At 34.1% G+C, this 26,224-nt stretch overlaps 8 protein-coding genes across 8 annotated transcripts; 5 read left to right on the top strand and 3 right to left on the bottom strand.

Moving 5' to 3' along the window:
- Window positions 1–9,149: 9,149 nt before the first annotated feature.
- On the top strand, window positions 9,150–11,096 carry SAPINGB_P004958 (uncharacterized protein; the record flags this gene model as incomplete). The annotated part of the gene is made up of 1 exon (XM_031999673.1): window positions 9,150–11,096. The coding sequence occupies one exon, from the start codon at window positions 9,150–9,152 to the stop codon at window positions 11,094–11,096; it is 1,947 nt and encodes a 648-aa protein (XP_031855564.1).
- Window positions 11,097–11,409: 313 nt separating this feature from the next.
- Window positions 11,410–12,474, bottom strand: SAPINGB_P004957 (40S ribosomal protein eS4; the record flags this gene model as incomplete). Its single annotated transcript, XM_031999672.1, has 2 exons — window positions 11,410–12,190; window positions 12,461–12,474. 2 exons carry the CDS (start codon window positions 12,472–12,474, stop codon window positions 11,410–11,412), a joined length of 795 nt encoding a protein of 264 aa, XP_031855563.1.
- Window positions 12,475–13,085: 611 nt separating this feature from the next.
- On the top strand, window positions 13,086–13,821 carry SAPINGB_P004956 (uncharacterized protein; the record flags this gene model as incomplete). Its single annotated transcript, XM_031999671.1, has 2 exons — window positions 13,086–13,264; window positions 13,332–13,821. The coding sequence occupies 2 exons, from the start codon at window positions 13,086–13,088 to the stop codon at window positions 13,819–13,821; spliced, it is 669 nt and encodes a 222-aa protein (XP_031855562.1).
- A 155-nt stretch (window positions 13,822–13,976) lies between these two features.
- Window positions 13,977–15,341, bottom strand: SAPINGB_P004955 (uncharacterized protein; the record flags this gene model as incomplete). The annotated part of the gene is made up of 1 exon (XM_031999670.1): window positions 13,977–15,341. One exon carries the CDS (start codon window positions 15,339–15,341, stop codon window positions 13,977–13,979), a length of 1,365 nt encoding a protein of 454 aa, XP_031855561.1.
- A 347-nt stretch (window positions 15,342–15,688) lies between these two features.
- SAPINGB_P004954 (uncharacterized protein) lies at window positions 15,689–16,428 on the top strand (the record flags this gene model as incomplete). Its single annotated transcript, XM_031999669.1, has 2 exons — window positions 15,689–15,775; window positions 15,850–16,428. The coding sequence occupies 2 exons, from the start codon at window positions 15,689–15,691 to the stop codon at window positions 16,426–16,428; spliced, it is 666 nt and encodes a 221-aa protein (XP_031855560.1).
- Window positions 16,429–16,789: 361 nt separating this feature from the next.
- On the bottom strand, window positions 16,790–17,825 carry SAPINGB_P004953 (uncharacterized protein; the record flags this gene model as incomplete). Its single annotated transcript, XM_031999668.1, has 5 exons — window positions 16,790–17,213; window positions 17,411–17,441; window positions 17,550–17,587; window positions 17,653–17,681; window positions 17,799–17,825. The coding sequence occupies 5 exons, from the start codon at window positions 17,823–17,825 to the stop codon at window positions 16,790–16,792; spliced, it is 549 nt and encodes a 182-aa protein (XP_031855559.1).
- A 606-nt stretch (window positions 17,826–18,431) lies between these two features.
- SAPINGB_P004952 (uncharacterized protein) lies at window positions 18,432–22,552 on the top strand (the record flags this gene model as incomplete). The annotated part of the gene is made up of 3 exons (XM_031999667.1): window positions 18,432–18,773; window positions 18,831–18,891; window positions 18,948–22,552. 3 exons carry the CDS (start codon window positions 18,432–18,434, stop codon window positions 22,550–22,552), a joined length of 4,008 nt encoding a protein of 1,335 aa, XP_031855558.1.
- A 799-nt stretch (window positions 22,553–23,351) lies between these two features.
- On the top strand, window positions 23,352–26,207 carry SAPINGB_P004951 (uncharacterized protein; the record flags this gene model as incomplete). The annotated part of the gene is made up of 1 exon (XM_031999666.1): window positions 23,352–26,207. The coding sequence occupies one exon, from the start codon at window positions 23,352–23,354 to the stop codon at window positions 26,205–26,207; it is 2,856 nt and encodes a 951-aa protein (XP_031855557.1).
- Between the last annotated feature and the right edge of the window lie 17 nt (window positions 26,208–26,224).

Genomic DNA, 26,224 nt, shown 5'->3' with positions numbered 1-26,224 from the left:
AGATAAATAAAAAGTTTTTATGTTGTTGATATAGAAAAGTGTAAGTCTGTATTATTAATTAGAAAGATTGAAAAAGATATGTAAGAATAAGCTCCCGGAATATACCACCATTGAAATGGGATATGTTTCACCCAGCTTAATGAAAAAAAAAGTAAAAAAAAAAAAAACTAAGTGATCAAATAATAAAAAAAGGTAGATAAAGTTGAGTTTCTGTCAAAGTTTTTTGTTTATCAAAAATTTTGGATAATTGAGAATAAAGTAAGAAGAAAAGAATGCCCAGGAGTAAGATTTGATTATAACTTTTAAAGAACCATTGTGCAGAAAATATATATTTTCTTTAATCTCACCCAGTCAGGGTACATGCTTGTGTTTATCTTTGATGAAAAATTAGGTATAACAGTAATGTTATAGAATGTAAAAGGGCTTAGAACAAGGCCAATTATCAACATGAGTATCATTTGGAGAAATAATTGATGGAGATGAGGAATTAAGTCCGCTTGTCACGCATTGAAATTTGTTAAATCCGTCGATTCCTTCTAACTAATTAGGAACATAAATGTTGCTAATGTATGGTGGATTTGAATTATTATATTGTAGTTTAATAGAATTATTTGCGAAAAGAAGCATTGTCACCAACCATACTGCTAACAAAGAAAATATCATAGAATAGAACTTACCATATGGAACACCCGTCACATAGATTTGTGGGTCGACTTATTTCCAAGTGTTAAAAAGTAAAGATTTCTTCTTGTTCTTTTTTTTTTTTTTTTTTTTTTCAAATCAAGATATATGTATATCTTTAAAGATCAATTTAGCTGCCAAATAAAAAAAGTAAAAAATCAAGCCTGTTAGCATTTAGGTACAAGAATTTAAAATTCAGGAATGATGCAACAATAAAAAAAAGGAAAGAGTCCAAGCACAAATGTACAAATACAAAAAAGAAAATATCATATCTGGGATTTTGAAAAATGTTTTCATCTTGTTTTCCTTCATAACCTCCTTCAAAAGAAGTCGGTAGTCGTGTATTAAAAAAGAATCCGAGATAGATATAGTCCGTTAGGAAATGGATGACAATGCTGGAACTGAAAATTCTTAGTATTGAGTTGAACCAATAAGCTGTTAAATCAAAAAAAAAAAAAAAAATTTAAATGCGATTAAAAATATGAGTGGCTCTAAATTTTTCTGGGGAAGGAAATTGTAGTGAGTCCGAAATGGATATTAATTTAGATTAACCCTCTCAAAAAAAATCCTCCCAACGGCAAACTAAATTGAGATATCTATCTAGCTAAAAAAATGAAGCGAACGTGTATTCGATTTTAGATAGGTTTGCTTTTATGGCATGGTGCAGCTTATCCGAAATTTGGCTAATAAAAAAATCTGGTACTCACTTTTTAAGGAAAATCTAGAAAATCTAGAAAATCTAGAAAAAAAGGATAAAAGTATCGAGTTTTCTAATGTCCACTGAAGTTTATAGAAAAAGTTTCCCCTAGAGTAATTACTCAAGAAAACAATCACTTCATATATGTTTTGAAGTGGTTGTTTTTTCATGAACACCATATTGCTATAATTATTTATATCTATATCTTAACAAAAGCCTTATGTTCCATATATTCATAATTTTTTTCAACCGACAGGTGCGGTTGTTTGTTTAATTAAGATGCATTATTCAAAAGCCTTTCAGCGGTCTCTTTATTTAAGGTTAGAGATGTATTACGTAGTGGCTCATCCTTTCCAAAAAAAAAAAAAAAAAAGAAATCAGGAGTAAATCAATAAAACTTGCCAGCTCGCATTAATCAGGGATTGTTCTCCATAAATTTCATAATTTAAAAGGGAAAAATACAAGTCTCTTTTGATACTTTTAATAGTTTATATTTAGTTCTTATAGCTTATAGTTGTATTTTGAGTAAATAGCGACATTTTAGTGCAGATCATCAATTTGAATTAATTTTTCTCACTCCACAGTTCCTTTTTAGACGGTGTTAAATTAATAAGTTCATTATTAATTGTTTGCATATCTTGACGTTTAATAGTATACTAAAAAAAATATGAACAAAAAACAAAAAAACTGAAGCATTTCACGGGTATCTAAGACGTGATTCACAAACCCTGTTTTTGTTCATACATATGCAGCCACCTCAAAAAAGGTTCGTATGATTTGTGTCTCATTCTTCGCTTTCCAGAAATACTAGACATTCTAATAACTATGGTTTTAAGAAATACCAAATAATTAAGAGAACCCAGATGATAAATTATTTGATTTTTTGTTTAAGAAAGTTGAAAATCTTTATTCTTTTGGTTTTTTATGGAAAAATATATATACGAATATGGCATTTTAATTTTTAAAGTTTTTTTTTATGATCCAAAATAAATAGTCTTATTTTAATGTTGATATATTTTATAATAAATTTCTTTCAAAACATTAGGTTGAAATTGTATAAAGGCGCTTAATTCTTGATCGGTCTTCCATGCGGGAAAAAAAATCTGTATGTTTTTAAAAAAAAAATGTGCTATTATCGTTAGCCCGTTTGTCTGAAATCTAATCACAAATGATCTAAAAAAAAAAGGGAGGTAGATGTCTCAAAGTTTTAGTTAATTTTTTTTTCTTCCGTCATTTTTGTGTTAAAATTTCAAAATGAATTTTAATTAAGACATAATATAAACTTAAAATTGTTGGATTTTCGGATAACATATTTGCATTAAAAAAAAAAACAAGAAGAACAACGGGTGTCAGCTGTCAACTTTCTCATGATGACATCCGCCAGTATATTTAAATGAACTTCACATAAATCCTGATACAGATGATGATAACAATGAAAAAGTAAATTGTTCATTTAGGTTTTTTTTTACGTCTGAAAATTTAGTTATTGTATAAGTGATATTTTAATTATTTAAAATCCAATTTGTTTGGTCTTTTACTTTAAAATGATAATAAAAAAAATAAGTCTCTATTTAAATTCAAATAAAAATATAGTTTGAAAAAAAAAAGTCATTTAGGTTTATTCTTAAATAATAAAGTGGCAGGCTGGTAATAATTGATAGTTTTGGCTGTATTTATTTTGACCATCGTGATAAATAGGGACAAAAAGGTTTTGATAAGTTCCAGAAGAAAACCCCTAAATATGGCAGTAACACGTAACTGTTTATGCTACCAACTTTTAAAATAATGTATTTGTTTGTGAAAGCAAAAATAGAAAGTTTTTTTAGACAGGATACATTTTATTTTTTTTTAAAAAATTACATAATAATGAATTCATTTAGATAGGCACAAATAAAAACAAACTGGGATTTTTTATTATTTAGGTGGGGTTATTTTGTTTAACTTAATTTTTTTTGAAACATTTTTTTGAATTATTTGGGCTTTTCAAGACTTTGCTCACAGTACTGAAAAAAATTGTTCTATGAAAGGCAAATGAAATGTCGATCCAGCATTTTTTAGTCAAGTAATGAAAACAATATCATTCAAGGCTGTTTTTACTCCGCAAAAAACCGAAATAGATTATAACAAGATATTTAATAGAAAATGCTCTATTTTTTTAGAAATCGTCTAAGCTTGGATGATAAAAATATTTCCGGTTAGATTAATTTCAGACTTCGCTACCAAATTATTTTTTATAAGTTTTTTATAAGTTTTTTAGTGAATAATAGAGATAAATATAAAAACTTTCAACCAGAATTCATTTATTTGTTGTCACTGTTTGAACTAAGGCTTGTAAATAATCGATTTTCTTTTATTTTTGTCCATTTCAATATTAAGATTAATGTTGTTTGTGACAAGGTTAAGCATAATAATGTTCATGTCATTATTTTCCTTTCTGTTTTTAAAGTATTATTGAATTAAGTGCAAACTAAATTGTTATTTAATTTATTATTGTTGAAATAGAGGGGAATACCTGTGTGGAATTTTAATTGTAACTTTTTTCTTTATTCGCTTGCTTTTTGTTTACAGTTATTATTTTGAATACCTTGTATAAAAATGAACAAAAAAGCCCATTCCTGACTTATTTCATAGAACTATCTAATCAAATATCTTAGAAATCATTTTACTTTATTTTAAGATTATTTCAATAATATTCTATTTTTCAAATCGCTTCCACTAAAAATCATTTTAGAAGTGACATATTATTTGAAAAATAGCAAAACAAATATCTTTAATTTCATATTTCAATGAAGGTATCTAATTGTGCTTTGATGCAATTTGTTTTTTTTTTTTGGCATTAACGTCATCAATTATACATCTGGCAATATATCCGCTAAAAATTCATTCGAGTTTCTTTGGTAAGTAGATTTAAAGTCAGTGAATGAAAATATTGATGTTATAAATATAAATAGAAATTAAAGAGGAAGCCAATCTCCATTATAATAAGCTGGAGAAGGAAGCGAGAGATCCAGTATAGCTTAATGACTATGATTCGAAGCTGATTTTTTGGTAGAACTATCTATAGACTTATCATACAACTGATGATCAAATCAACTGACGGGATCTACATGTCTAGACATTCAATCAGGTAGGTGGAAATAGATTATTGAGAAGTAATTGGAAAGAATCAAATGGTAATAAAACAAGTACGGAATGAAATTAATATATTTCTTCTCCATTGATAACTTTTTTTGCTGTTTGCTCGGTGTCTCCTGAAACCTGGAACCCTAACCGTATCGTGTATTGTGTATTGTGTGTTTAGAACGCCAGTCCCTATGAGGCGCGAAATTAGAATATTGAGATGTGCAATTGTTCTGTGTTATTACAGGACGAAAGTTCACACCTATAATACCAAGTTATAGCAGTGTACTCCTGTCAAGTCGTGCTACTTCTCAACACCCTCCACTATCAAGTTGCAATCGGTGCAGGAGAAACATAAAAGTCTTTCATCAATTGACAAGGTATTTTAAATTAGACCCTGACACATTTGATAAAGTATTTTAGATATCTGAGATATTAATTTATGATTATATTTTTAACTATATTTAAGAGTATTTATAAATTCCTCAATCTTCAATATAGGAATTATATGTTGTCTATCACTCAAGTAGTTACCTATGTATTCATTGTTACAATTACGGATAGAGTGGAACTATTCAGATGGGTCGATTTTGATTATGTTACTTTGGGCAAGGGTCTAGAACCCTGTGGCTCATTTCCCGATATCAAGCCGCTGCCTTAGGGTAGGGTTAGAAAGAAATAAATCTAACTTAGGTCAAGACAGATGGTGATATTTCACAGAGACGTCAACGGAGCCAGAAACATCCTAATCAAGTGTATTGCTTTCAACACTTAAACACATTAAATAGGGGTGTCCGTCTATGCTCCCGAAAAAAAAAGACATTCTATGTTAATTCTATGGTACATTCTCATGAACAGTTGATGTTTTGTGTCGTAATAATTTTTAAGTATAAGTATTAAGTATTAAATAATCAGTAACCTAACCGAGTATTTCTTTTTTTAATAGATTTCTACAAACAATTATTTGTTACATTATAATGTAACATTCCAAAAAAAACAGTTATTAATTAGGAAGTTTGTTTTTTTAATTTCCAAAGCTAATATTACTAAAACCATTGGTTACAACAGAAAAATATCCACAAGTTTAGAATAAACGCGTGTGATGCCTTTAATGAAAAATATGCATAACACGCAATTCTTTTAAAACAATTTCTTTAGAAAATACAATGTTTACTTTTTATGCTTTATGCTTGACTTATAAGTATCTTAAAAAATTTTTAACCAATATAAACAATATACAAATATGGCTGAAGTTTACTCCGAAAATGCTTGACTTATCATCTATCAATAAATATAAAAAAACATGGTTTCTGTGGTTCTAATGGCTTTAAGTTTGCCAATGACCAAATAAAGATTTTGAAAAAAAAAATACTGGATAGTTATTAAGTCATTTCAGTGAAATATACGATTGACAATTACAAATTAACTACTGTCACTACTGCCCGTCTTAATCTCAATATCCTCAATGACTAAAGTTAACATGATTTAATAATTGAATTTTCATTTTTTTAAAGAAATACAGTTTTAATATAAATATTTTTGAATGCTTTTAAACCAAAGTTAAATATCCCGTTTCAATCAATTGTATTTTTATTAAAGCTATAGGTGTAATTTTTTTGAAGTTAATTACAGCACTGGTCATGCCAATTGTCAAGATTAACCTTATCCGTGATCTTGGGGGTTTCCCCATTAGGCAAGCATATTGTTCGACACGATAGTTAAAAAAAGACAAGTAAAAACATATTTGTATTGAAACAATTCCCTTATCCAAAACAAATCTAAACCTAAGGAAACTCTGTGTTGGGTGATATGTAAAACAAAAAGGGATACCAAGTTAAGAAACCACTCCGGAATATGGTACTGATTTATTTTAACCTATCTATTTATTTTGTGTATTTTCAGGTTTCAACTGTTTTTAGCTACATAAAATTAAAGTAAAAAAATTTTTAACAAAATGTCAAAGTCAAGTTCCATATTAGAAAAAAGATCATTCATTAAGCAAGAAGCGCTTATTTATTAATAATTATTCATTGTAATGAAAGATCTTTTAAAAATTAAGTAGATATTTAAATAAGTTATATATTTTTTTTTTCAATCAACGTTAATCCAAATAACTTATATTAATTCAAAACCATATTCCATCATGTGTCATATCTGGTAATCATGGAATTTTTTCCAAAAGAATTTGACTTTTAAATGCTGAAGGGTATACTCGTTACTTGAGTCATATTCGATATTTAGTATCTCCGACGGATATACCAATCATTAAAAAAAATATTTTGAATAAATGATTATTTTTAACGAACTTGAACACAAACAGAAACAACAAGTTGTTTTTTATGTTACTTTACTTTTGATTCTTGTTAAGATTTTATCACCACCATGTTTTTATATTACCTTTCAAGTTAACCAATAATAAAAAAAATTTGAATAACAAAGTGTTCCACTTTTTTTGAAAATTAATGACTTGTTGGATGAATAGTTTGCAGTTAATCCCAGTTCATTGTTTGTTCAGTTAAATCATATTGGTCAGTAGTTAAAGAATCATTTGACGTCATGAAAGTTATTGATATAATAATACCGATGTTTTTTTTGTTTTAAATTAATCTAATTTATTTTTCGTACAATCTGGGTTTTTTTGTTGTGTGGGGTTGTTCGTCTGTTTGTTTGTTTGTTAGTCTATAGCATGAAGCTTGGGTTGTATTTTGTGCCAATTATTTAATGCAATAATAAGGCATAATATTTTAACTTACTTAAAAAATACATAAATTAATAATTTTTCTTTCTATCAAATTAATTTGAAGTCTTGTGGAATTAAAAAGATCAATCATATTTATTTAATAACCTTTTCTATAAATTTTTGAAAAAGGAATGATATTAAGTAACAATGAATAATAATGGGGATAGGTATTTTAAGAAATAAGTTTTTGTTAAGGATTTAAATAAGTCACTATTATTATTTTCTCTGCAACATTTACCTAAATTTCTTTTTGGGGGCAATTACTTATCAAACTTTTATATTTGCTATCTATTTGATGGCTCCGAAACCCCCAAATATTAAATATAAATAGTAATATGAGTCTTAAATGTTTCTAAAACCAGTGTTAACAAACCACTTAAATGTTTTTTTTACAGTAAAAACAAATAAGTTTGATTATTATAACTATTCAGAACCAACTATTATCTATTATTTGGTAATTTTTTTGACCAATTTAACTATCGTCATATTTGTTGTTTTATGAACATATATATGTTTCAATATATTGAATTAAAAGGTACCTTAGGGAAACTCATAGCGGTATGTATATGTCAAGATTATTACACTTAAATAATAAGAATTATATGCTAACGTTAGTTAGAAAGCCAATTTTTTTTTTCAAAAATGAATGAATGTTAAATAATAGGCTAATAAAATATTTTCAACACTTTAGAGGTTCTAAAAATTTGGATAGTACTGTTTTGGTTGTATTTTTCTCTCCTACAAATCAATTTTACAAAAAGAAAGAAGCTTGCAGATTTTTAGTAATCCATTAATAGGACGAGTCATCACCAATTCCTAAAAAAAAATAAATAAATATAGACTTTGAGGTAAATTTTGTTCAAATTGTTGATGTTTATTAATTTAATTTAAAGTGGCTATGCTTGCGTGATTCACAATAAGGTTATTCTTTATGTTTTTAAAAGTTGTGCTTATACAAGTCTCCTGGAAAGTACATGATTTAAAAAAGTATTAATGGTATTCTTTTTTGATAAAAGTAACAAGACTTAATTGAAACTTTTCTATATGAATTTTGCATACTTATTTTAATTAAAATTTTCGATATTTTGAAGATCTAAAGCTATGGCTTATTAATTTTTTTATTTTTACCAATAATCAATAATAAACATTACGGGTTAAAGCTTCCTTTTTTTGTCAATAAAAGCTTTTTTGTCATTTGCAAGCGCTTATCACTATTAGATATTTCAAACCTCAATATTTGTTTTTCCAAGTTTTGGTTTAGAAGTTCTTATCTCAAATTCTCTTATTAGTTTGTCTTTTAATAGGATAATGGTTTTGCAAGTTCCAGACAATTTTTTTTTACAATAATTTTAGTGCTATACTTCAATGTGAGTTTGATCAAAAAAAATTTAATGGTTCCTTATTACACGGGTGCCAATGTTAAGTCCATTTTGGTTTTTCTGGGGCAATATGTTTAATTAATCAACATTGAGTAATCCCCATAATAAAGTGGAGGCAAGCCTATTCTGAAATATTTTAACATTAATTCGCCACATTCTAAGCTGATTAAAAAATATCAAATCAAATCAATTATAGCAATGATATTTTAACAGATAGTCTGATTATTAGCTGTTTTTCTCATACATATTTTGCTTGGGCTCTTCAAAAGATGTTGAAAGTTGTTACGCGTTACGCCATAGTAGAATGTTAAAGTCCGCTCCACTCTATCATGTCACGTGATATATACTAACCAGTAAATTTGCCTCCCGCTACCTTGTGAGTTATGAATTCGTCCTTCCCTTGGATTTTACTATCACATTAGTACAAACATTATTCGAATATTTACCTATTTATTATTTTTTTATTTTTTATCACTGAAGATAAAGTATTAACTTCAGTAAAAAAAAAGCATTCAGTTTTTTCAAGCATACAATGAAACTTACACAGGCCTTACTTGTGCTCCTACTTCCGGGCACTGCACTTGCATCAGTGGCTGATATTGCACAGCAACCCAGTGCAGAACCTCCAAACTTTTCTGCAGAAATCCGACCATTAACTTGGGGTCAACTTAACATTATTCATACAACAGATACTCACTCCTGGCAGCCTGGACATTTACTAGAGCCTGGATTTTCGGCCGATTGGGGAGATATATATTCATTTGTCAGTCATCTTAAAAAAATAGGTAAAGATAAAGGCTCCGATGTGCTATTCGTTGATAGTGGAGACAGACACGACGGAAATGGATTTGGTGACGCCACTTCACCTGGTGGGATACTAGTAGAGAATCTATTTCTTTATCAAAATTATGATATTTTAACTGTTGGAAACCATGAGCTATATAAATACGAAACTGGTGTATCCGATTTTCTTACCATTGGAAAGTATTTTGGTGAAAAGTATGTCGTTTCTAATGTCGATATCATATTCAACAACTCCTGGGTGCCAATGGGTAATCGTTATCGGAGATTTACTACCGATGTTCAGAAACTAAATGTTGTTGCATTTGGCTTCTTGTTCAATTTCAGAGGCAATAATCCACTCACGAGAGTTACATTTGTTGAAGATGCTGTTAAGCAAGATTGGTTTCGAGAAGCTTTAAGTTTTGATGACACTGATGTCTTCATTGTTGCAGCCCACATTCCCGTACGTTTTTTCCCTGAGATGCGTACAATTGTCAATGCTATTAGAAAAGTCCACCCTCATGCTATTATCCAGTTCCTTGGTGGACATTCTCACATCCGCGACTTTGTTGTTTTGGATAAACAAGCAACTGCATTAGAAAGTGGCCGATTTTTAGAAACCATTGGCTGGTCCAGTGTCAATGGGATTGACAAAACTTCTGATAATGATAACGTTACATTTTCTCGTACTTATATCGACACCAATCTTCACTCATTTACAAGTCATACCAACACTACCTTGAATGAAAAGGAGACATCGGGGAAAGACTTTTTCCATAAAAAAGAGGGGGTTTCTATTTCGGAAAAAATCACCAAGTATCGAAAAGACCTTAAGCTTGATGAAGACTTTGGGTGCATTCCCAGAGATTTGTTTTTAAACCGCGCACCTTATCCTGGACACAATAGTCTGTACAGCACCTTGGAGGAGGTTGTGCTTCCAAGACTTTTGGGAACAGAGGTTTCAAAAAGTCGTTCGCTTGTTCACCCAAGATACATTATTATCAATACTGGTTCGATTAGATTTGATTTATTTAAAGGTCCTTATACGCGAGACAGTGGATATATTGTGTCGCCTTTTAAAAATAATTGGCTTTATATCCCCGATGTTCCACTGAAGTATGCCAAAAAGATTCTTCCGGAACTAAATAAGGTCCCATATATTCTTTCTGCTGATGACGTTGAAAATGATCGAGTTAACTCAAATAGTGCAATGGATTCCCAAGGCAGAATCACAACTGAGGGGCTTCCACAGTTAAATTACCTTGATATGAACATTCCTCAAAGCAGACACATGTATTATCGGTCACACCAAAAACCCCAACAGCATAGTCAACAAAATTCTGGAAATCAGGTTGTATTTGATACTAACGAGAAATATGAAGCTGGCCAAAGCAACTTTCAGTTAACTCCAGGTTACGTTACTTATGATGATTTTGGCAATGATGGTGACGATACCTATCACAGCGGGTGGAGATTTCACCAAATACCGAATGCCATTCAAGCTTCCCAAAACATCCCTAGTGAAGATGACGAAAATCTTATTGACGTTGTTTTTTACGACTTCATCAAGCCCTTCTTAATAGATGCATTGGAAAAAATTGGCTATTCAAATTATACTTTTTCATATTATGGCGGTGCTAGTACTGTGGAACTTTTGACAGATCATGTAACTGAATTTTGGTCCGCCAACTGCTAATACACTTGCCATAAAATGGTCTGTCTATTTTGATAACTTGATATTAATAGAAAATTTTTATAAAAGCTTTCAGTTTGCGTTGAAACTAAATTTCTAAACTCACTTACACATCAGTTCATTCAAAACATATTTGAAAACAAATCTATTAGCGACAAATTAATTAAACTCTGTCCCATACCTGTTCTATTCTAATTTTTACAAAAAAAAAAAAAAAAAAGCAGCACAAAGCTTAAACCTAAGTAGTACCAATAAATCGAAATTTTTTAATTTTTTTAGCTATCATAATACAAAAAGGTCCAAGAAAACAAAATGTTTACTCAGAAGCAGCTTGTTGAGCAGCGAGACGCTCATCTCTCTCCTCAGCAATGGTAAGTCTGATACCCTTGGCCTTGGGCAGGCTGATCAAAGGCTGGGAGCCCTCACCAATGATGAAAACGTTGGAAAGACGGGTAAGGAAAGTGTTGTCAAGAGCATCCTTAATGTGAACAATGTCGAAACCACCCTCGTGACGCTCAAGGTGGGTAATGATACCAACACGACCCAAGTTACGGCCACCGGTAACCATGACAACGTTACCAGAAGAGTACTTGATGTGAGCAACAATCTTGCCAGTGGCAAGGTCAATCTTGACGGTGTCGTTGACCTTGATCAAAGGATCAGGGTAACGGATGGTGCGGCCGTCGTGTGTGACAATGTAAGGAACACCCTTCTTGCCGAGCTGAACCTTCTTGACCTTGGCGAGCTTGTACTGGGCTTCCTCCTCAGAGATCTTGTGGATGGCGAATCTGCCCTTGACGTCGTAGATGAGACGGAAGTTCTCGCCAGTCTTCTCAAGAGAAACAACATCCATGAAACCTGTGGGGTAGGTGGTGTCAGTGCGGACCTTGCCGTCAACCTTGACAAGTCTCTGCATGACAATGGACTGGACTTCACGACCGTTAAGAGCATATTTCAAACGGTTTCTAAGGAAGATGACGAGAGGAAGAGACTCTCTAAGCTTGTGGGGACCGGGGGAGGGTCTGGGAGCGTATGTGCCGGAAAGCTTGTCAAGCATCCAGTGGGATGGAGCTGCGAGACGCTTCAAGTGCTTCTTACTGTAAAAATACGTTAGCAAATATTTTAATTTTCATTTCCAAATTCTCAAAAATGATGCAAGAAAAAAATGTCAATGACAATGAGTAAAGACTTTCCAACTTGTTTGCCAAATTTAAAGGTATAATAAAGGTATTTCATTTAAATTTCATAAATTAAAGGTATCTTATTGTCAGTGTCTTTATCATCGACATTTACAAGTCTTTCATATCCAAATTTATAAAAGCCATCATTCAAGAGAACTATATGAAGTCTTCACTGTTGGTACATACGGTCCTCTAGCCATTTTGATATCCTGAAATTATGTCGTTGGAGTCGGGTGGTCGAAGTGCAACGTCAAAGAGGGAACTCCTAGAACAAAAAAGGGAGAGGGAGGGGGGAGAAAAAATTTCAAAGAGTTTTTTCTTGCGCTGGCACACACACACACATATGGTACACTGCTTTGCCGTGTTACATCTCTGGGTCTACTGGAATATCTGATAAATTTCTTACTAATCATATCGTACAATAATAACCGTCTAGTTATATGCCAAACTTTGAAATAGAAATGTAACCAAATTATCAAACTTTCTGATTATGTAATTATGTTTAGAATATTTTTCAGACTGAAATTTACACAAAAATATTTATTCTATATATCTAACAGTCACTTACTCACTAGCCCTAATTATTAATTTAGGGCAATAAAGATTATTAATAAAATATATTAAAATGTTCAGCCGCTCATTATGTTATTAATAATTATGTAATTCTTATGTAATTTTTTTTAAAAAAATTTTCTGAAAATCAAGAAAAAGGAAATGGACAAGGCCGTTGAATTTTGATTAGATCGATAATAATCAACACCAAACTGCACAAACCAAATCCTGAAATTCACAATTACAATAACATTTCAAAATGCCATCTGGAGTCAGAAGAAAAGCGGCCATGAAGGCCGGGCGTGATGTTACACATAATCGTAAACAGCTTAAGCGTGCTGCCAGAAAGCGGACAAGAGAAGAACAAGTTAAACAATATATCAGACGTAATCCAATCCTAGCAGAGCAATGGGACCCAAAAAAAACTATGGCTCAAAAGTATGTTTTTTTTAAAAAAATATAAATTTTTTTATGTTTATATTAATTTGCTAACAGCTTACTATAGTTATCAAATTTTAGGGTTAGCCAGAAAGATTGGAGGATATACAGGAGGTGAAGAAAGAAAGTTTTTTACAGATAAGGAAAAGGACGAAATAGAAGAACTCGAAAGATTAAAAAATGAAAAGAAAGAAGAAGTTCTTAAGGCTGATGAAGCACGGATAATACGTGATGATAACGGAAATGTGGTTGAAATCATTTACGGAAAATCTATTGAAAGTGACGATGAAGACAAGGAAATTGGCCAGGATTTGGAAGTGGACGATAATCAGCCAGAAGGTATCCGACGTTTAATAGAACTTTCAAAGCAGGAAGAGGTAAAGAAGGGCAGAGAACAAAGTGAAAGAGAGGTTGATTGGATTGCTGAGTTAGTGGCTAAACATGGTGACGATTATGAAGCCATGAAATGGGACAAAAAGCTCAATATATATCAGCAAACCGTTGGTGATTTACGAAAAAGAGTCACCAAATGGAAAAAAACTCAAGGGAAACACTAATTAGCTCACATATAGACAACTTTTGAATGATTAATGAAAAATAGCCTTAGCATTGTATTTTAAATTAACATCAACTTTCGGTTATTATTACAGTCTTGATATAATTAAAATAAAAAATGTCGAAAATAATTTAAAAAATGTTTAGCCCATGTTTTTTATGCGGCAGAGACCTCCACAATGGCAGTGTAGGTGACAACTTCGTCATCTCCTGTATTTGTCAACTCCACTGCTGTTCCTGCACCAATGAAGGCAACTTGACCTCGAGGGAAATCCAAAGTAGTAGTCTTACTACTAAGCTTAGCCGATCCCTCAGTGATGATGATAATAGATGGGCCATCAAGTGCCTGAAGAGTTGTGGAGTCGCCTTTCTTGGATAAGACTGTTTGAACCACTGCAAACTCATCAATTGGGGGGTTAAAGAGTGTATTCTTGACAGAATCCGAGGATGATTTAGATAAAGGATAAGGTTCAGGAACCATTTTTTGTTTTTCCACTGGATCATAGGAATAAGTGAGCATTGAAACAAGATTTGGAACATCCTTGAACTTTGGTGTAAATCCAGCACGAACAACATTATCACTGGCAGCCATGCACTCAATTATATCCCCAGAAATGTATGCATGGGGATCTTTAGCCCTTAAAAACATAGCTTCTCCAGATTTAAGAGTCACATAGTTAAGCATTAAGCCACCACAAAAAAGCCCGATATCTTCTGGGAATTGTTTGTTCAATCTGATAATAAGATCAGCAAGTGATTTTCCAAAAGGACCCTTATAACTAGGATCAATGCTAGATCCAAACTTTTCTTGTTCCCTGGAAGCACGCTCTACCAGTAACACTGTAAATTTAGAAACAGTATCTTGAGATGCATTCATAACTCTAGAAAAAAGAGCTTGAAGAACTTTGCGGTTTGAAACATCTTTAGGAGAACCTTCCTTATCTTCGGGAGACAGTTCTTTGTAGCCATTGATGAACTCGTCAGCAAATTTTTGGCCACCAATAAGCTCCACAAACTCAGGAATATTTTTGAGCAATGCAGAGATTTCGGCAAGAGGTCTGAAGCCGCAGAAGCCTTCAAAATCGGTTATAGCAATAGCCATCTCAGGCTTGTGATTACCATCGGGGTAGTTTTTGGGATCTGATGCATGAAGTTGTTTCCCAAGAGCCTTGTCGGGGTGTGCTTGAATAGACAATGCCTTTCTAATAGAAAGAACTTTAAATAAAAATGGAAGCTCTCCTGGACCAAACTTGGCTGTGATTCGATCGCCCATCAGGCCAGGATATTTGCTGAGAACAGTACGAAGAGAAGTAGATTGAACTGAAGAAGATACAGCAAAAGATGGAACTGAAGGATGAGTTCCCATCCACAATTCAGCATATGGCTTGGTTGGGTCTGCTTTGAAACTGGGATCTGCGGACTCTGCAAACTGTGCAACAGCAGAAGATTCGCCCAACTTCCCCCAGTCATAAGTCTGCACACCGCAGTGAAGTTTAACAAGATCAAAATCAGATTGAGACATTTCTTAGTAATTGAATGGATTAATAGAATTAGAAGCTCTTGAAGATTAAAAGTAGATGATTGTAATGTAGAATATAAACAAAAATATATAGTGCTAAGTTTAGAAAAAAAACTGAAAGTCTATTTTAATGATCCCTTCGAGTATTGTATGAGGGCTAAATTCCACGGATAAGTGTGGAATGCTTGACACGTGTTATCAACATTTCAAATGGATTAAAGTAATTCAGCCTTACATGTCATTATTGTTTACTCCAAAAAAAAAAAAAAAAAACTATCACTCATTCACCCACGTCTTTACTTAGATTCAGTAACTGAATCCCCAAGCCATAGAATTACACACGCAATATCATGTCTACAAGCAATACGCCACAACTAAAGAATGCACGCCCCATAAGAAGAATTCCTATAACTTCTCGCTCGGACTATATCGTCACAGTATGCAGTGAACCTTTTGTTGTAAAACACACCGAGAACTACTGCTCTAACTGAAGACTGCTGGAGATTAATAGGATAGCGGAAACCGCATTTCAAGGCAGAGTAGGATTAAAGGATCTCAATACATTACTTTGGCTGGCAAAAACTTAGTAGAAAAAAATGTTACCATACGTGGCGATTTGCACCGACCCGACCTGAAGGCACCTGTAGTATCTGTTGGCTTTTACTGCATTTTCGAAGAAAGTAGCTTCATATATCCTCCTGCACGAAAACTTCCTATATCAGAAGAATCAGCATTATCTCAAGAACAAGCCAAAGCAATTTGCCCCGAAACTGGGAAAATTCATTTTCCTATTAAAATTGGTAGCTACGTCTATGTGGGTCAAGGAACGCGTTTGGAAGCAGCTCAAATTGGTAACAATGTATATATTGGTAAAAATTGCACTATTGGCGAATTTGCAAATATTAAAGACTGTGTTATTATCGAAGATGGAACAGTCGTACCACCATATGTCACAGTTAGTCCTTTTTCAAGAATTTCCGGAGAACCCTCACTGTTTATAGAAGAGCTTCCTGAAAGTACTGAGCATGTTTTGGAAATGTATTGTCGAAAAGTCTATGCCGGGATTGATATGGTAGGCCCACCTCTTTAAAAAAAATACATAAAAATTAAATGAATAGTGTGCTCAATTATGTATAGGGTAGTAATTAATAATAATATTTTTTATACAAAACTACCTGATTTCGTATTAGTTACTACATGATTTATTATTTTAAATGCCTTGCAAGGCATTTACACAATTGTGTGATAGAATACTTTAATATGCTTAAGCATAGAATAATTATTTAATCATTATCATTATCATTATACTACTTTATAGAGAATAAAACTTTTGGACCATTATTGTAAGAACTCTGAATTGATTTTTTTTTTCATAAGTCATGATTCATAATGTATGCGACAGGAATGGTTTTAAAGGGTTCGCTTGTGATTTTGACGAACGCGTTTATCGTTTATTTCTTTTCGTCAGGGATGTTGGTAGATAGCCAACCAAGACCTTCAACAAGGCCCTCACCAGTCTTTGCAGTAGAGGCAACTACACACCAAGTTCTTCCCTTAAGTGTATCTAGTTGAAGTCTTTGGGTGACTTCCTTGGGGTGCATGGCATCAGGAAGATCTTGTTTATTAGCAAAAACCAAAAGAAGGGCCTCTTTCATCTCTCGATCATTTATAATTCTATGAAGTTCTTGTCGTGCTTCGTCTATGCGTGCTTTGTCTGCCGAATCAATAACAAAAATCAGCCCCTGAGTTCCTGTGAAGTAATGGCGCCATAAAGGTCTAATTTTTTCTTGTCCACCAACATCCCATACATTAAAGCGAATATTTTTATAGGTAAGAGTTTCCACATTAAATCCTACAGTGGGAACAGTGGAAATTCTAAAGAAAAACGCGTTAAGGTTAAAACATAAACATATAAATTTTATAAGATCGTGTGCGTGGCATTATTTATAAAAAAAATTTTAAAAAAAAGGAAAGTGCAAGTGAAAACATAAGCACATGGAGTAGCACAATTGTAAGTAGCGATAATCATACAAGAAAAATGGGCTGCAAAAAAAATTTATTCAAAAACATACCCTTGGTTTAATTTCAGTTTGTAAAGAATCGCTTAAAAATTCAACGTGTTAGATAACAAAGACACAGAAAGACGCGTCAACTTCAACAAAAGATGTAATCATAAACTATTTAGTTGATAAATGACATGAATTTACATACTTGTTTTTCCAGCGGCATCTAAACCGAGCATGAGAATCCTAGTTTTTAATTGTGTTAATAACTGATTCTAAATGGTTTTCTAGTAATAAATTGAATTTCATACCGGATTTCTCGACTTCCAAAAAGCTTGGCCTATTATGAAAGGATTATTTGAAAATAGCGTTAGATAAAAAAAAATCATAAATAAAAAACAGTACAGATAAATCAAGCAGATAAATATCCATTTAGGCATGAGAATAAAATGCATACAAAAATTTTTGACATAGACAGTCCCATTTTAAATATCAAGACTGTAAAAGATAATGAAACACGATTCTTTTGATTTAAATATATGAAATAGATGAACGCCAGAGAACACCCTGGAATATAAAGTGACAAGCAAAGGCTAGTTTTAGAAAGGTATTTAAGGGATGGCGCGTAAATACAGTAGTTAAAGAAGAAATCGTATTAAAAAATAGATTGAGAAAACAAGGGGAATAGTTGTTTGTTTTGTTACAGTTACACGGATAATGTAATATCAGCCTCCCGAACATTATATGAAAGTCTCTTCCAAAGTTTAAGTTTGTGTGCAACATCGAGTTATGGCAGAAGCAGCCAAAGTCAAAAATAACAAAGGTTTATATGCATTATGAAAATAGCATCCATAAGAAAAGTTTTTCAACGCCACCATCATATTTTTTAGAAAAAAACTTCTGTAATAGTCTTGAAAAAAAAACAACAACAACAACACGGCAATAGCCTTTACCAACTTACTTGTTCAACTCTTTTCGTTTTTTGATTTCTTGCAAGTAACATATAACTAATCTATCGACAAAATATATTATATATATATTTCGGTGAAATAGTTTTTTTTATTAAAAATAATACAACCTATTGAGCTCAATGGACCGCCAGTCAAACATTGGCCCTATAAACAACGATAGCCTTCAAAATAGACATATAAACTCAACCCAAGTACAACTAGACGAGAAAAATTCCTTAAATCAACACAATGGTCAATCTTCTTCGATAATGACACAACAAAATTTACCATTACGACCCACATCGTCATCCTCATCGTCTTCTGCACCTTCATTTACTTCAGGGCAGTCGCAGGGAAACCAACTACACAGATCTTTTTCTAGCCGGAAAAGTTTCACCAACTCAAAAACAGAGCAGTCTTCCGTCACACAACTTGAAAATATTATTTCTGCATCTCTTCAACTAAGGCTTAGCCCTCAAAAGGTAAAATAAGTACAATAAATTGTTTTTTTCCACAGCTAACATAATGATAAACTTTAGTTTCTAAAGCTGTATAATCAGCTACAAGAACGAGTTAAAATTGACCCCAAATCAACTTTAGGTATGCCATTAATTATACTAATACGATCACGAATTTCTACTAATATAATTCATTAGAGGCGCTATTTCATTCACAGTCAGAAACACGCACTGTTGACACGTTATTTCTTCAATATATTTCAGCTTTGGCGTTTGATTTTAAATCCCCTTTATCTTTACCTAATCTGTTATATCATCTTCGTTTTATCCAAGCTCGCCCTCAATCTTCGAATGTCAGCACTGATCTCATACAGTTCTACGAGCCTCTCATATTTGTGACTCTTTCGAAAAATCTTTATTTATGGCCAGTTCAAACCCCAAGTTCCAAAACATCAACAAATAGCTTATCTCCACCATCGCAACCATTACGAAAGCCTCAAGCACCAAATACCAAGAAGACAACTGACATTTCTAAAAGTTTAATAATTGTCATGATTGCTATCCTGGATGACTGTTCTTCTCAAGTTTACCCCATATCTAGACAAAAGCTGCGAGCATATTCGTCATTTCTTCTGGCATTTGCACGCAGTGGACATGCGGCTGTTGTTATTGGCTCTAACAAAGATGTTTTTAGAAAGGCATATGATGCATTTGAAAGCTCTTTCATTAAATTTACAGCAACCATATCCTCCAAAGAACCAGATATTGGAAATGAGTTACAAAAAGAGTATACTGCAGTATTTGGCAAAGGTTTAAACTCATCATCTGCAGCCGATTCTTTCACAAAACCTACTCGCATTTTCAGATTGATATGGATTGACACTATTTTTAGATATCGTCGTACATCATCTGTTCAATTAAATACCGAACTCGAATACTTTTTACTCACTGAGTCAACACCTACTGTTGTAAGCGACCTTATAGTGACGTCTTTTGATTTACTTGCAGTAACAATAATAAGAAAAGATCAGTCTCATGTCATTGCTAGTGCCAAAGCTTTTCTCACCAAACGACTTCCTCTTGCCATTAAATCTCTCATATTAAGCTCGCAAACCAACTTGACTCCGGATCAAGTGGAGCTGGCTATTTCACAAGCATTTCTGTCCTTAAATAAAGATACTTTGGCCATAGTTCAATCGCACACTAATTCAGGCGATAATTTTGACGAGATGTTTAGTTCTTCATACTCAGTTCCTGTCGGAGATATAAGATTTGTGTTACTTCGATCGCTGATAAGCCTTGGAATAGTCAGACATTCTATTTTGACAAAAATATTTAACATGGATGCAAAACAGGCGAATGAAATTCCAATTAATAAGGTTAACGAAGATGCGTTGAATAATCAAGGTCTTATAATTGACTCTTCTAACCATTCATTTTTACTTTTTAATATGGTTATGCTTGCTAACCAGGAAAAAGTGGAGTATGTCTCATTTGAAGAAAGCAGCATCACAAAACTGGTGTTTCTGCTTGAAGATCTGGAAGGCGTATATCAGGAGAGAGTCGCGCTTCAAATATTTAAACTTATGGGGTCATGGATTGGATCGATGAATACAAACAGCATTGGCAGATTAACACAGGCTTTTGTTTCTCGTCCTGTTTTTATCGATATACTCTTTTTACATGTTTCAATGAGTAACTTTCTTTTGCCTTTAGTGAAACTTTTAGACGATTGGAGCCAGGACGAGGATGAAAGTAATCTTCAAGATTTATATACAGACTTCGGGTCTATTATTTTGTTTGTTTTGTTTGTCTTCGATAGATATAAGTTGGATCTCCATGATTTGGGAATCAAGCCACCTGAACTTGTTCTTCCTGAAAAAAATAACCCCAAATCAAATAGTATCTCTAACCCACCAGTGTCATTTGTTACAGCACAGATCCAGCAGTCAAATGTCTCTATTTTATTAGATGAAAGCAGAAGTGAACTCGTGGGTGATTGGATATCGGCGCTATTTGGTGCAGAAGGTATTTCTGATGAACTAATGCAAAGATCTTCTGCCAAAGAACTATATTCTATAGTTCCTTTGATATTTCAGCAGGCAATTGAAGCTTGTGCTGCAAAGATTATTGATTTAGATACTTTGAAAGGTGGCTTAGAATATTTTTTACACTCCTTTTTAATTCCTACACTTGTTCCAGCTATTAGATGGATATGCAACAATATTTGGAAACAACATAACATTCCAATTCTACTTCAAGTGATTCAAAGTTTGATTTTTGCGGAATGTTCGGGAGATGCCCACAGGCTTCAACAGGCCGTACTGGCTGTTACTGGACGAGAGCTTATTATTTTGCTTAATGGAATCAATTTGGCAGCTAGCCAAATGGCCTCTGAAAACAATCCCAATGCATCTTTATATATTGTTGAACCTAAAGTATTGTCTCTTCTTGAGAATTTCTATACTGGTTTGTCATCTTCGGAGTTGATTGTCTCCCAAAACACTAGTTTGGTATCCTCTTTTGCTGATCAAATAAAGGCATTGGTTCAATGGTCTTCTTCAGATTCGCCACCTCCAGCACTTCAAACGGACTTATTAATTTCGTTCATCAAACAAATTGGCGCTTCTAAAGTATTGTTTTCTCTTTTAGATCAGTTAGATGATTTCAATCAGTCTGGTCTTCTCAGTGTTGCTATTGATGTAATTGGATCGTTTACTACAATGCCGTTTTTAATGATCAACAAGTTTTATCACCAAAAATACGACGAAAATCTTTATCATCTTATAGTTGAATATACCCCAACAAGGATTTCTGAGATTCGGAAAGCAATTAAAGAACGCAAGGAGGAACAAATACTTTTAGATCAGGCTGAGCAAAAAAGGACAGCCTTTATTGCATCTATGTCTCGCAAGGGAAGCAAGGGTAATCGTTCAATTTCAGGCCCTAGTTTTCGTGGAATTGCTAATGGAAAAACAAATGCAGCTACTACAGCAACAGCAGCAGCAGCAGCAGCGGCAGCATCTGCAGCAGCTGATCCTTCTAAAAATGGTCAACAACAAAAGACTGGACAGGCTAGTGGATTACCACAAGCGACTGGAGATCCAACTAAAAAGGGAATTTTGAAAGAAAATACAAACGAGGATTTAGGAACAGGGTTTGCAAAGCTACAACAACACATTCAATTTTTTCACTCAAGACGTAAAACCATGGAGGCAGTAATTACTCGCAGATCTACTCAGACTCAAGCTCAAGCACAAGCACAAGCACAAGCACAGGCTCAGGCGCAAGCACAAGCACAAGCACAAGCACAAGCACAAGCACAAGCACAAGCACAAGCACAAGCACAAGCACAAGCACAAGCACAAGCACAAGCACAGGCTCAGGCTCAAGCTCAAGCGCAAGCCCAATTGCAAGCCCAAGCTCAATTACAAGCACAAGCACAAGCACAAGCACAAGCTCAATTACAAGCACAAGCACAAGCACAAGCACAAGCCCAATTACAAGCTCAGGCTCAAGCTCAAGCGCAAGCCCAATTGCAAGCTCAAGCTCAGGCACAAGCCCAATTACAGGCCCAAGCTCAAGCACAAGCACAATTACAGGCACAAGCACAAATGCAGATGCAAGTTCCAACGCAAGTTCCAACGCAAGTTCCAACGCAAGTTCAAGGGCAGCCTCAGGCATTTTTGTCCACGAATAATAATTTTGCTATGGGTGAAAACAGGAATGGAAATGAAAGCGCTGGATCTCCTAATCAGCAGCAACAGAATCCCCATTTATATTTAGACCACAACATGTACTGAAAAAAAAGAGAGAAATATATGATTTAAATTATAATTTGATTTTTAGATTAAAAAACAAGACAAAACAAAAGAATAATATTTCCGTCATTTAACAATCAATAGTCTTCTTAGAAAAGTGGAGGAAAATAAGGTACACATCGGCCAAGAATGTTTCAGTCAATAAAACATTAGTCATGTATTACATAATTTAAAATTTAATTTGAAATAACAAACAAAATTAAATCTTCACCACCATTTAATTATCACGAACATTTTAAAATAAGAAACGAGGAAACAAAATCAAAACTGTCGAAATAATTTACTCACGCCATTGAAAATTTATTAAATTAAAGAGCATATTGATTTTCATAAGGGGATAATTAATTTTCTTTAAGACCTGTTTGATTTTATGCGAAGCATCTTGATTTTGTTTTTTTTTCTTGGAAATTAAAATATAGCAAGGGGGTGAGTAAACGCGCCTGTTAACAGCCTTGACGCGTATATTTATCTAACACGCGACTTTTTTTCCACCATGAATAGAGATTTATAGATTTATAGACTCGAATATTTTTTTTTAACAAAATTACAAATTACCAGTGGCTGAATCACTTGCAATTTATGGCGATTCGATTTGTTAGAAGTCTAAGAAAACCAAAATTCCGAGACACTAGAATTAAATGATAACCAGCTCTAATCCAAATTTGATTTTAAGTTGACATATTAGGAAAAAAAAATCTACGAGACAATTAGATATACATATTTAAGTCTTATTTTTTTAATTTTTTTTCTACACGACCTCAAACACTTTGAGAGAGGCACTATGGGCCCTAAACGAAAAGCTACAAAAAAGGGTTCTAGTACAGCTTCTTCTTCATCAAAAAAACCAACCAAAACTCAAGCCAATACAAAGCAATCCAATGGTTCAAAGGTGACGCGTATTTCGAGTAGTTCAAATCCAGAGGTGATTCTTTTAGACCAAGCTCCGGTACACAAGGTTCTCACCCGAATCAATAGGACCAAACGGACAAGCTCGAAAACGACATTTCCAGTTGATGAATTACAACCTTTTAGGTCACTAAGGATACCATCTAAGAAGGGGAAAACCGCTTCTTTTGCGCTTGATAGTATGACGGACAATGATGAACCCATTGGAGCGATACCTTTGAGCCAAATTGAGGATGATGATGGATTTGTTTTTGTGCGAAAATCTGGATCAGTGATTTCTTCTCAAGAGCCTTTAAGCAGAGGTCAGGGTCGTAAACTTAAAAGTATTGCTGAACCAATTCTGGAGGATGAAGATGAAGATGAAGATCAAAGAACAGAAGAAGAAAACGTTAATGAAGAAGAAATATCAACAGAAAAGCTTCTTCCTAAACTTACACGAGTAAAAATGAATGCCGTTTCTAATATAAATGATGCTCTTTCTCGGTCTCGGCAAAAAAAGAAAGCAAGTATTGAAGATACACATCCAACCACTTTAAAGAGCAGAAAGAAAGCAAATAGCATTGAAGAATTACCATCAAAAGCATCTAGAAACAGAAGGAAGAAAGATATCAGTGAAGAGCCACTACTTCGAAACGAAAGCGAGGAAGTTAGTGAGGAAGAGCTTCCTTCACCACCTCGAGGAAGAAAAAGACAAATGTCATTAATGGAGAAGCCTAAGTTGACTCGGGGAGCCAAAAAATTAAGGAAAAATATAGAGGGGGTTGAGATGAGCTCTTCGGATGAACTTTTACCAACAGCTCCAGCCAGAAGGACACGTTCAGCTAAAACGAAAACTAAACAGGATGACAAAGAGCCAACAAGCATTTCACAACTGGCCCGTGAGGATTCTGAGTCTGTTCCAAATGGAACAACATTAAAGGGACGTGGGAACCAAAGGGTGCCAGTTAGAAAGCCAGAGAAAACCCAACGTCAGACGAAATCCAAGTCTAACCAAAACAGCATAGATAACAAGAGAAGAGAAGATACCCGGCAAGAAGGCCTTTTGGACCAAGATGAGTTAATTCTTCTTCCTGATTCTAGTTCTGAAGAAGATGATGAATTAGATTTGATATCAAGTACGAAATTTGTGTTTCCAAAAACCTCGAAAAAGCGGATAAAGAAACATATAGAAGAGGAGCCTTTTAACGAACCAACGCCGGAACCATCAATACATGAAGAAGACGTGAAAATGGTGGATGAAGTGGCTAGCTCTCATAGCAGTCCTAATTTACAAGAAGACATCAACACTACACCGACAAGACCAATAACAACAACAACTACAACTACAACAGAAGAAAACGTGGAAGAGGATGTACCTGGTCACACTACACAAATAACGCTGCCTATTTCAGATACGCCGATTATACGCAGGAATCAAGAGATGCGGAGGCGGATATCGAATTCGCGAAGGAGCAGTCTAGGGAATCGGGGCAAGCGAGCCAGTTCGATTGGCAATGGGTTTACAGCGGTTCCCCATTCGGAGGTTGAGCCGGAGAATTTTTATAAGCACTTGGACCACGAGGCGCCTGATCCACATAGGATGAAGCAGCTACTGGTTTGGTCATCGCGACGAATACTAGAGATGCAATCTGAGCAGTATAATAAGCTGAAAAATAGTCCTGAGTTGAGTACAGAAGAGCGCACAGCATTACGGATAGCTCGAGTAATTCAAGAAGAAGTGGTTCAGGATTTAAGCGATGGCAAGATCTCAACCAGCTGGTGGAGTCGGCCGACTGAAGATGAGAATGAAGACACATTGACTACAAAAGCACCGAAGAAGTTCAAGCCTAATGTTCTCAATATTGCTAATCGTGAAAACCTTGCCATTTACCGGAAGAAAATCCAAGAGCTGCGTCAAGAAAGAGAGCGATGGCTTGCCCAGATTGAGCGGGTTAAATCCGCAGCTGAGGGGTTTAAAAAGTTTATGGTGATGACTGAGCAAGCGAGTAATCCGGATTCCTCGTCCAAAGAGGGCCTGACACAGGCACTTAAACGGTTTGCACCTGAGGAGTTGGAGCGAGTGATTACTGATTATCCAGTTCTTGATTCCGGAGTGGGGTCATCTGAGGTAGCAGCGGAAAAGACAATTTCTGTTGTGAATGGTAGTATACAAGAGATGAATAAGAGTGTGGATATTTTTGGTGATTTTGCACAAAAGGTACAGACTGTTGCCACGGCTTCGAGTGCGTTTTCTCTGGGAGCCATTAAGGATATTTCGCTACAGCTACAACGAGAGGATGAAGCGGTGCGATATTCAAAGCTGCAGCAGCAGCAGCAGCAGAGGCTACAAGAAAAGTTGTTGCAAGGTACTGGGAAAGAGAGAGATAATAATGGTGAGCTTTTGGATGATGATGGTGAGGAAAGAAATTTAGGTAGTAGTGGAAGCAATGGTAGTAGCATTGAGAGCGATAATGAGAGCGATGAGGAGGGGTTTGATAAGAATGAGATATCTCCTGAGACGATGGGGTTAGCAGCCCATGCACAAGACAGCTCATTAGCATCAGTGATTATCAAGTCTATTCAGACCAAGAAGATTCTTGAGCAAGCAGAAGAAACAACAACAATAAGTAATGACGATATGATTAATGAAGGCTTAGATGATCCATTGGTATCAATCCAAGCAAACGAACCGCATGTACGAAGTATCCTACGAACCATAACGCGACTGGAACACGTTGAGCCGTCCCCATAGATTTATAATTTTTTTTT

Source organism: Magnusiomyces paraingens (genome assembly GCF_902498895.1).
Source record: "Magnusiomyces paraingens strain CBS 517.90 genome assembly, contig: contig4, whole genome shotgun sequence".
NCBI classification, from domain to species: domain Eukaryota; kingdom Fungi; phylum Ascomycota; class Dipodascomycetes; order Dipodascales; family Dipodascaceae; genus Magnusiomyces; species Magnusiomyces paraingens.
This window is presented reverse-complemented; position numbering and strand designations above follow the sequence as displayed.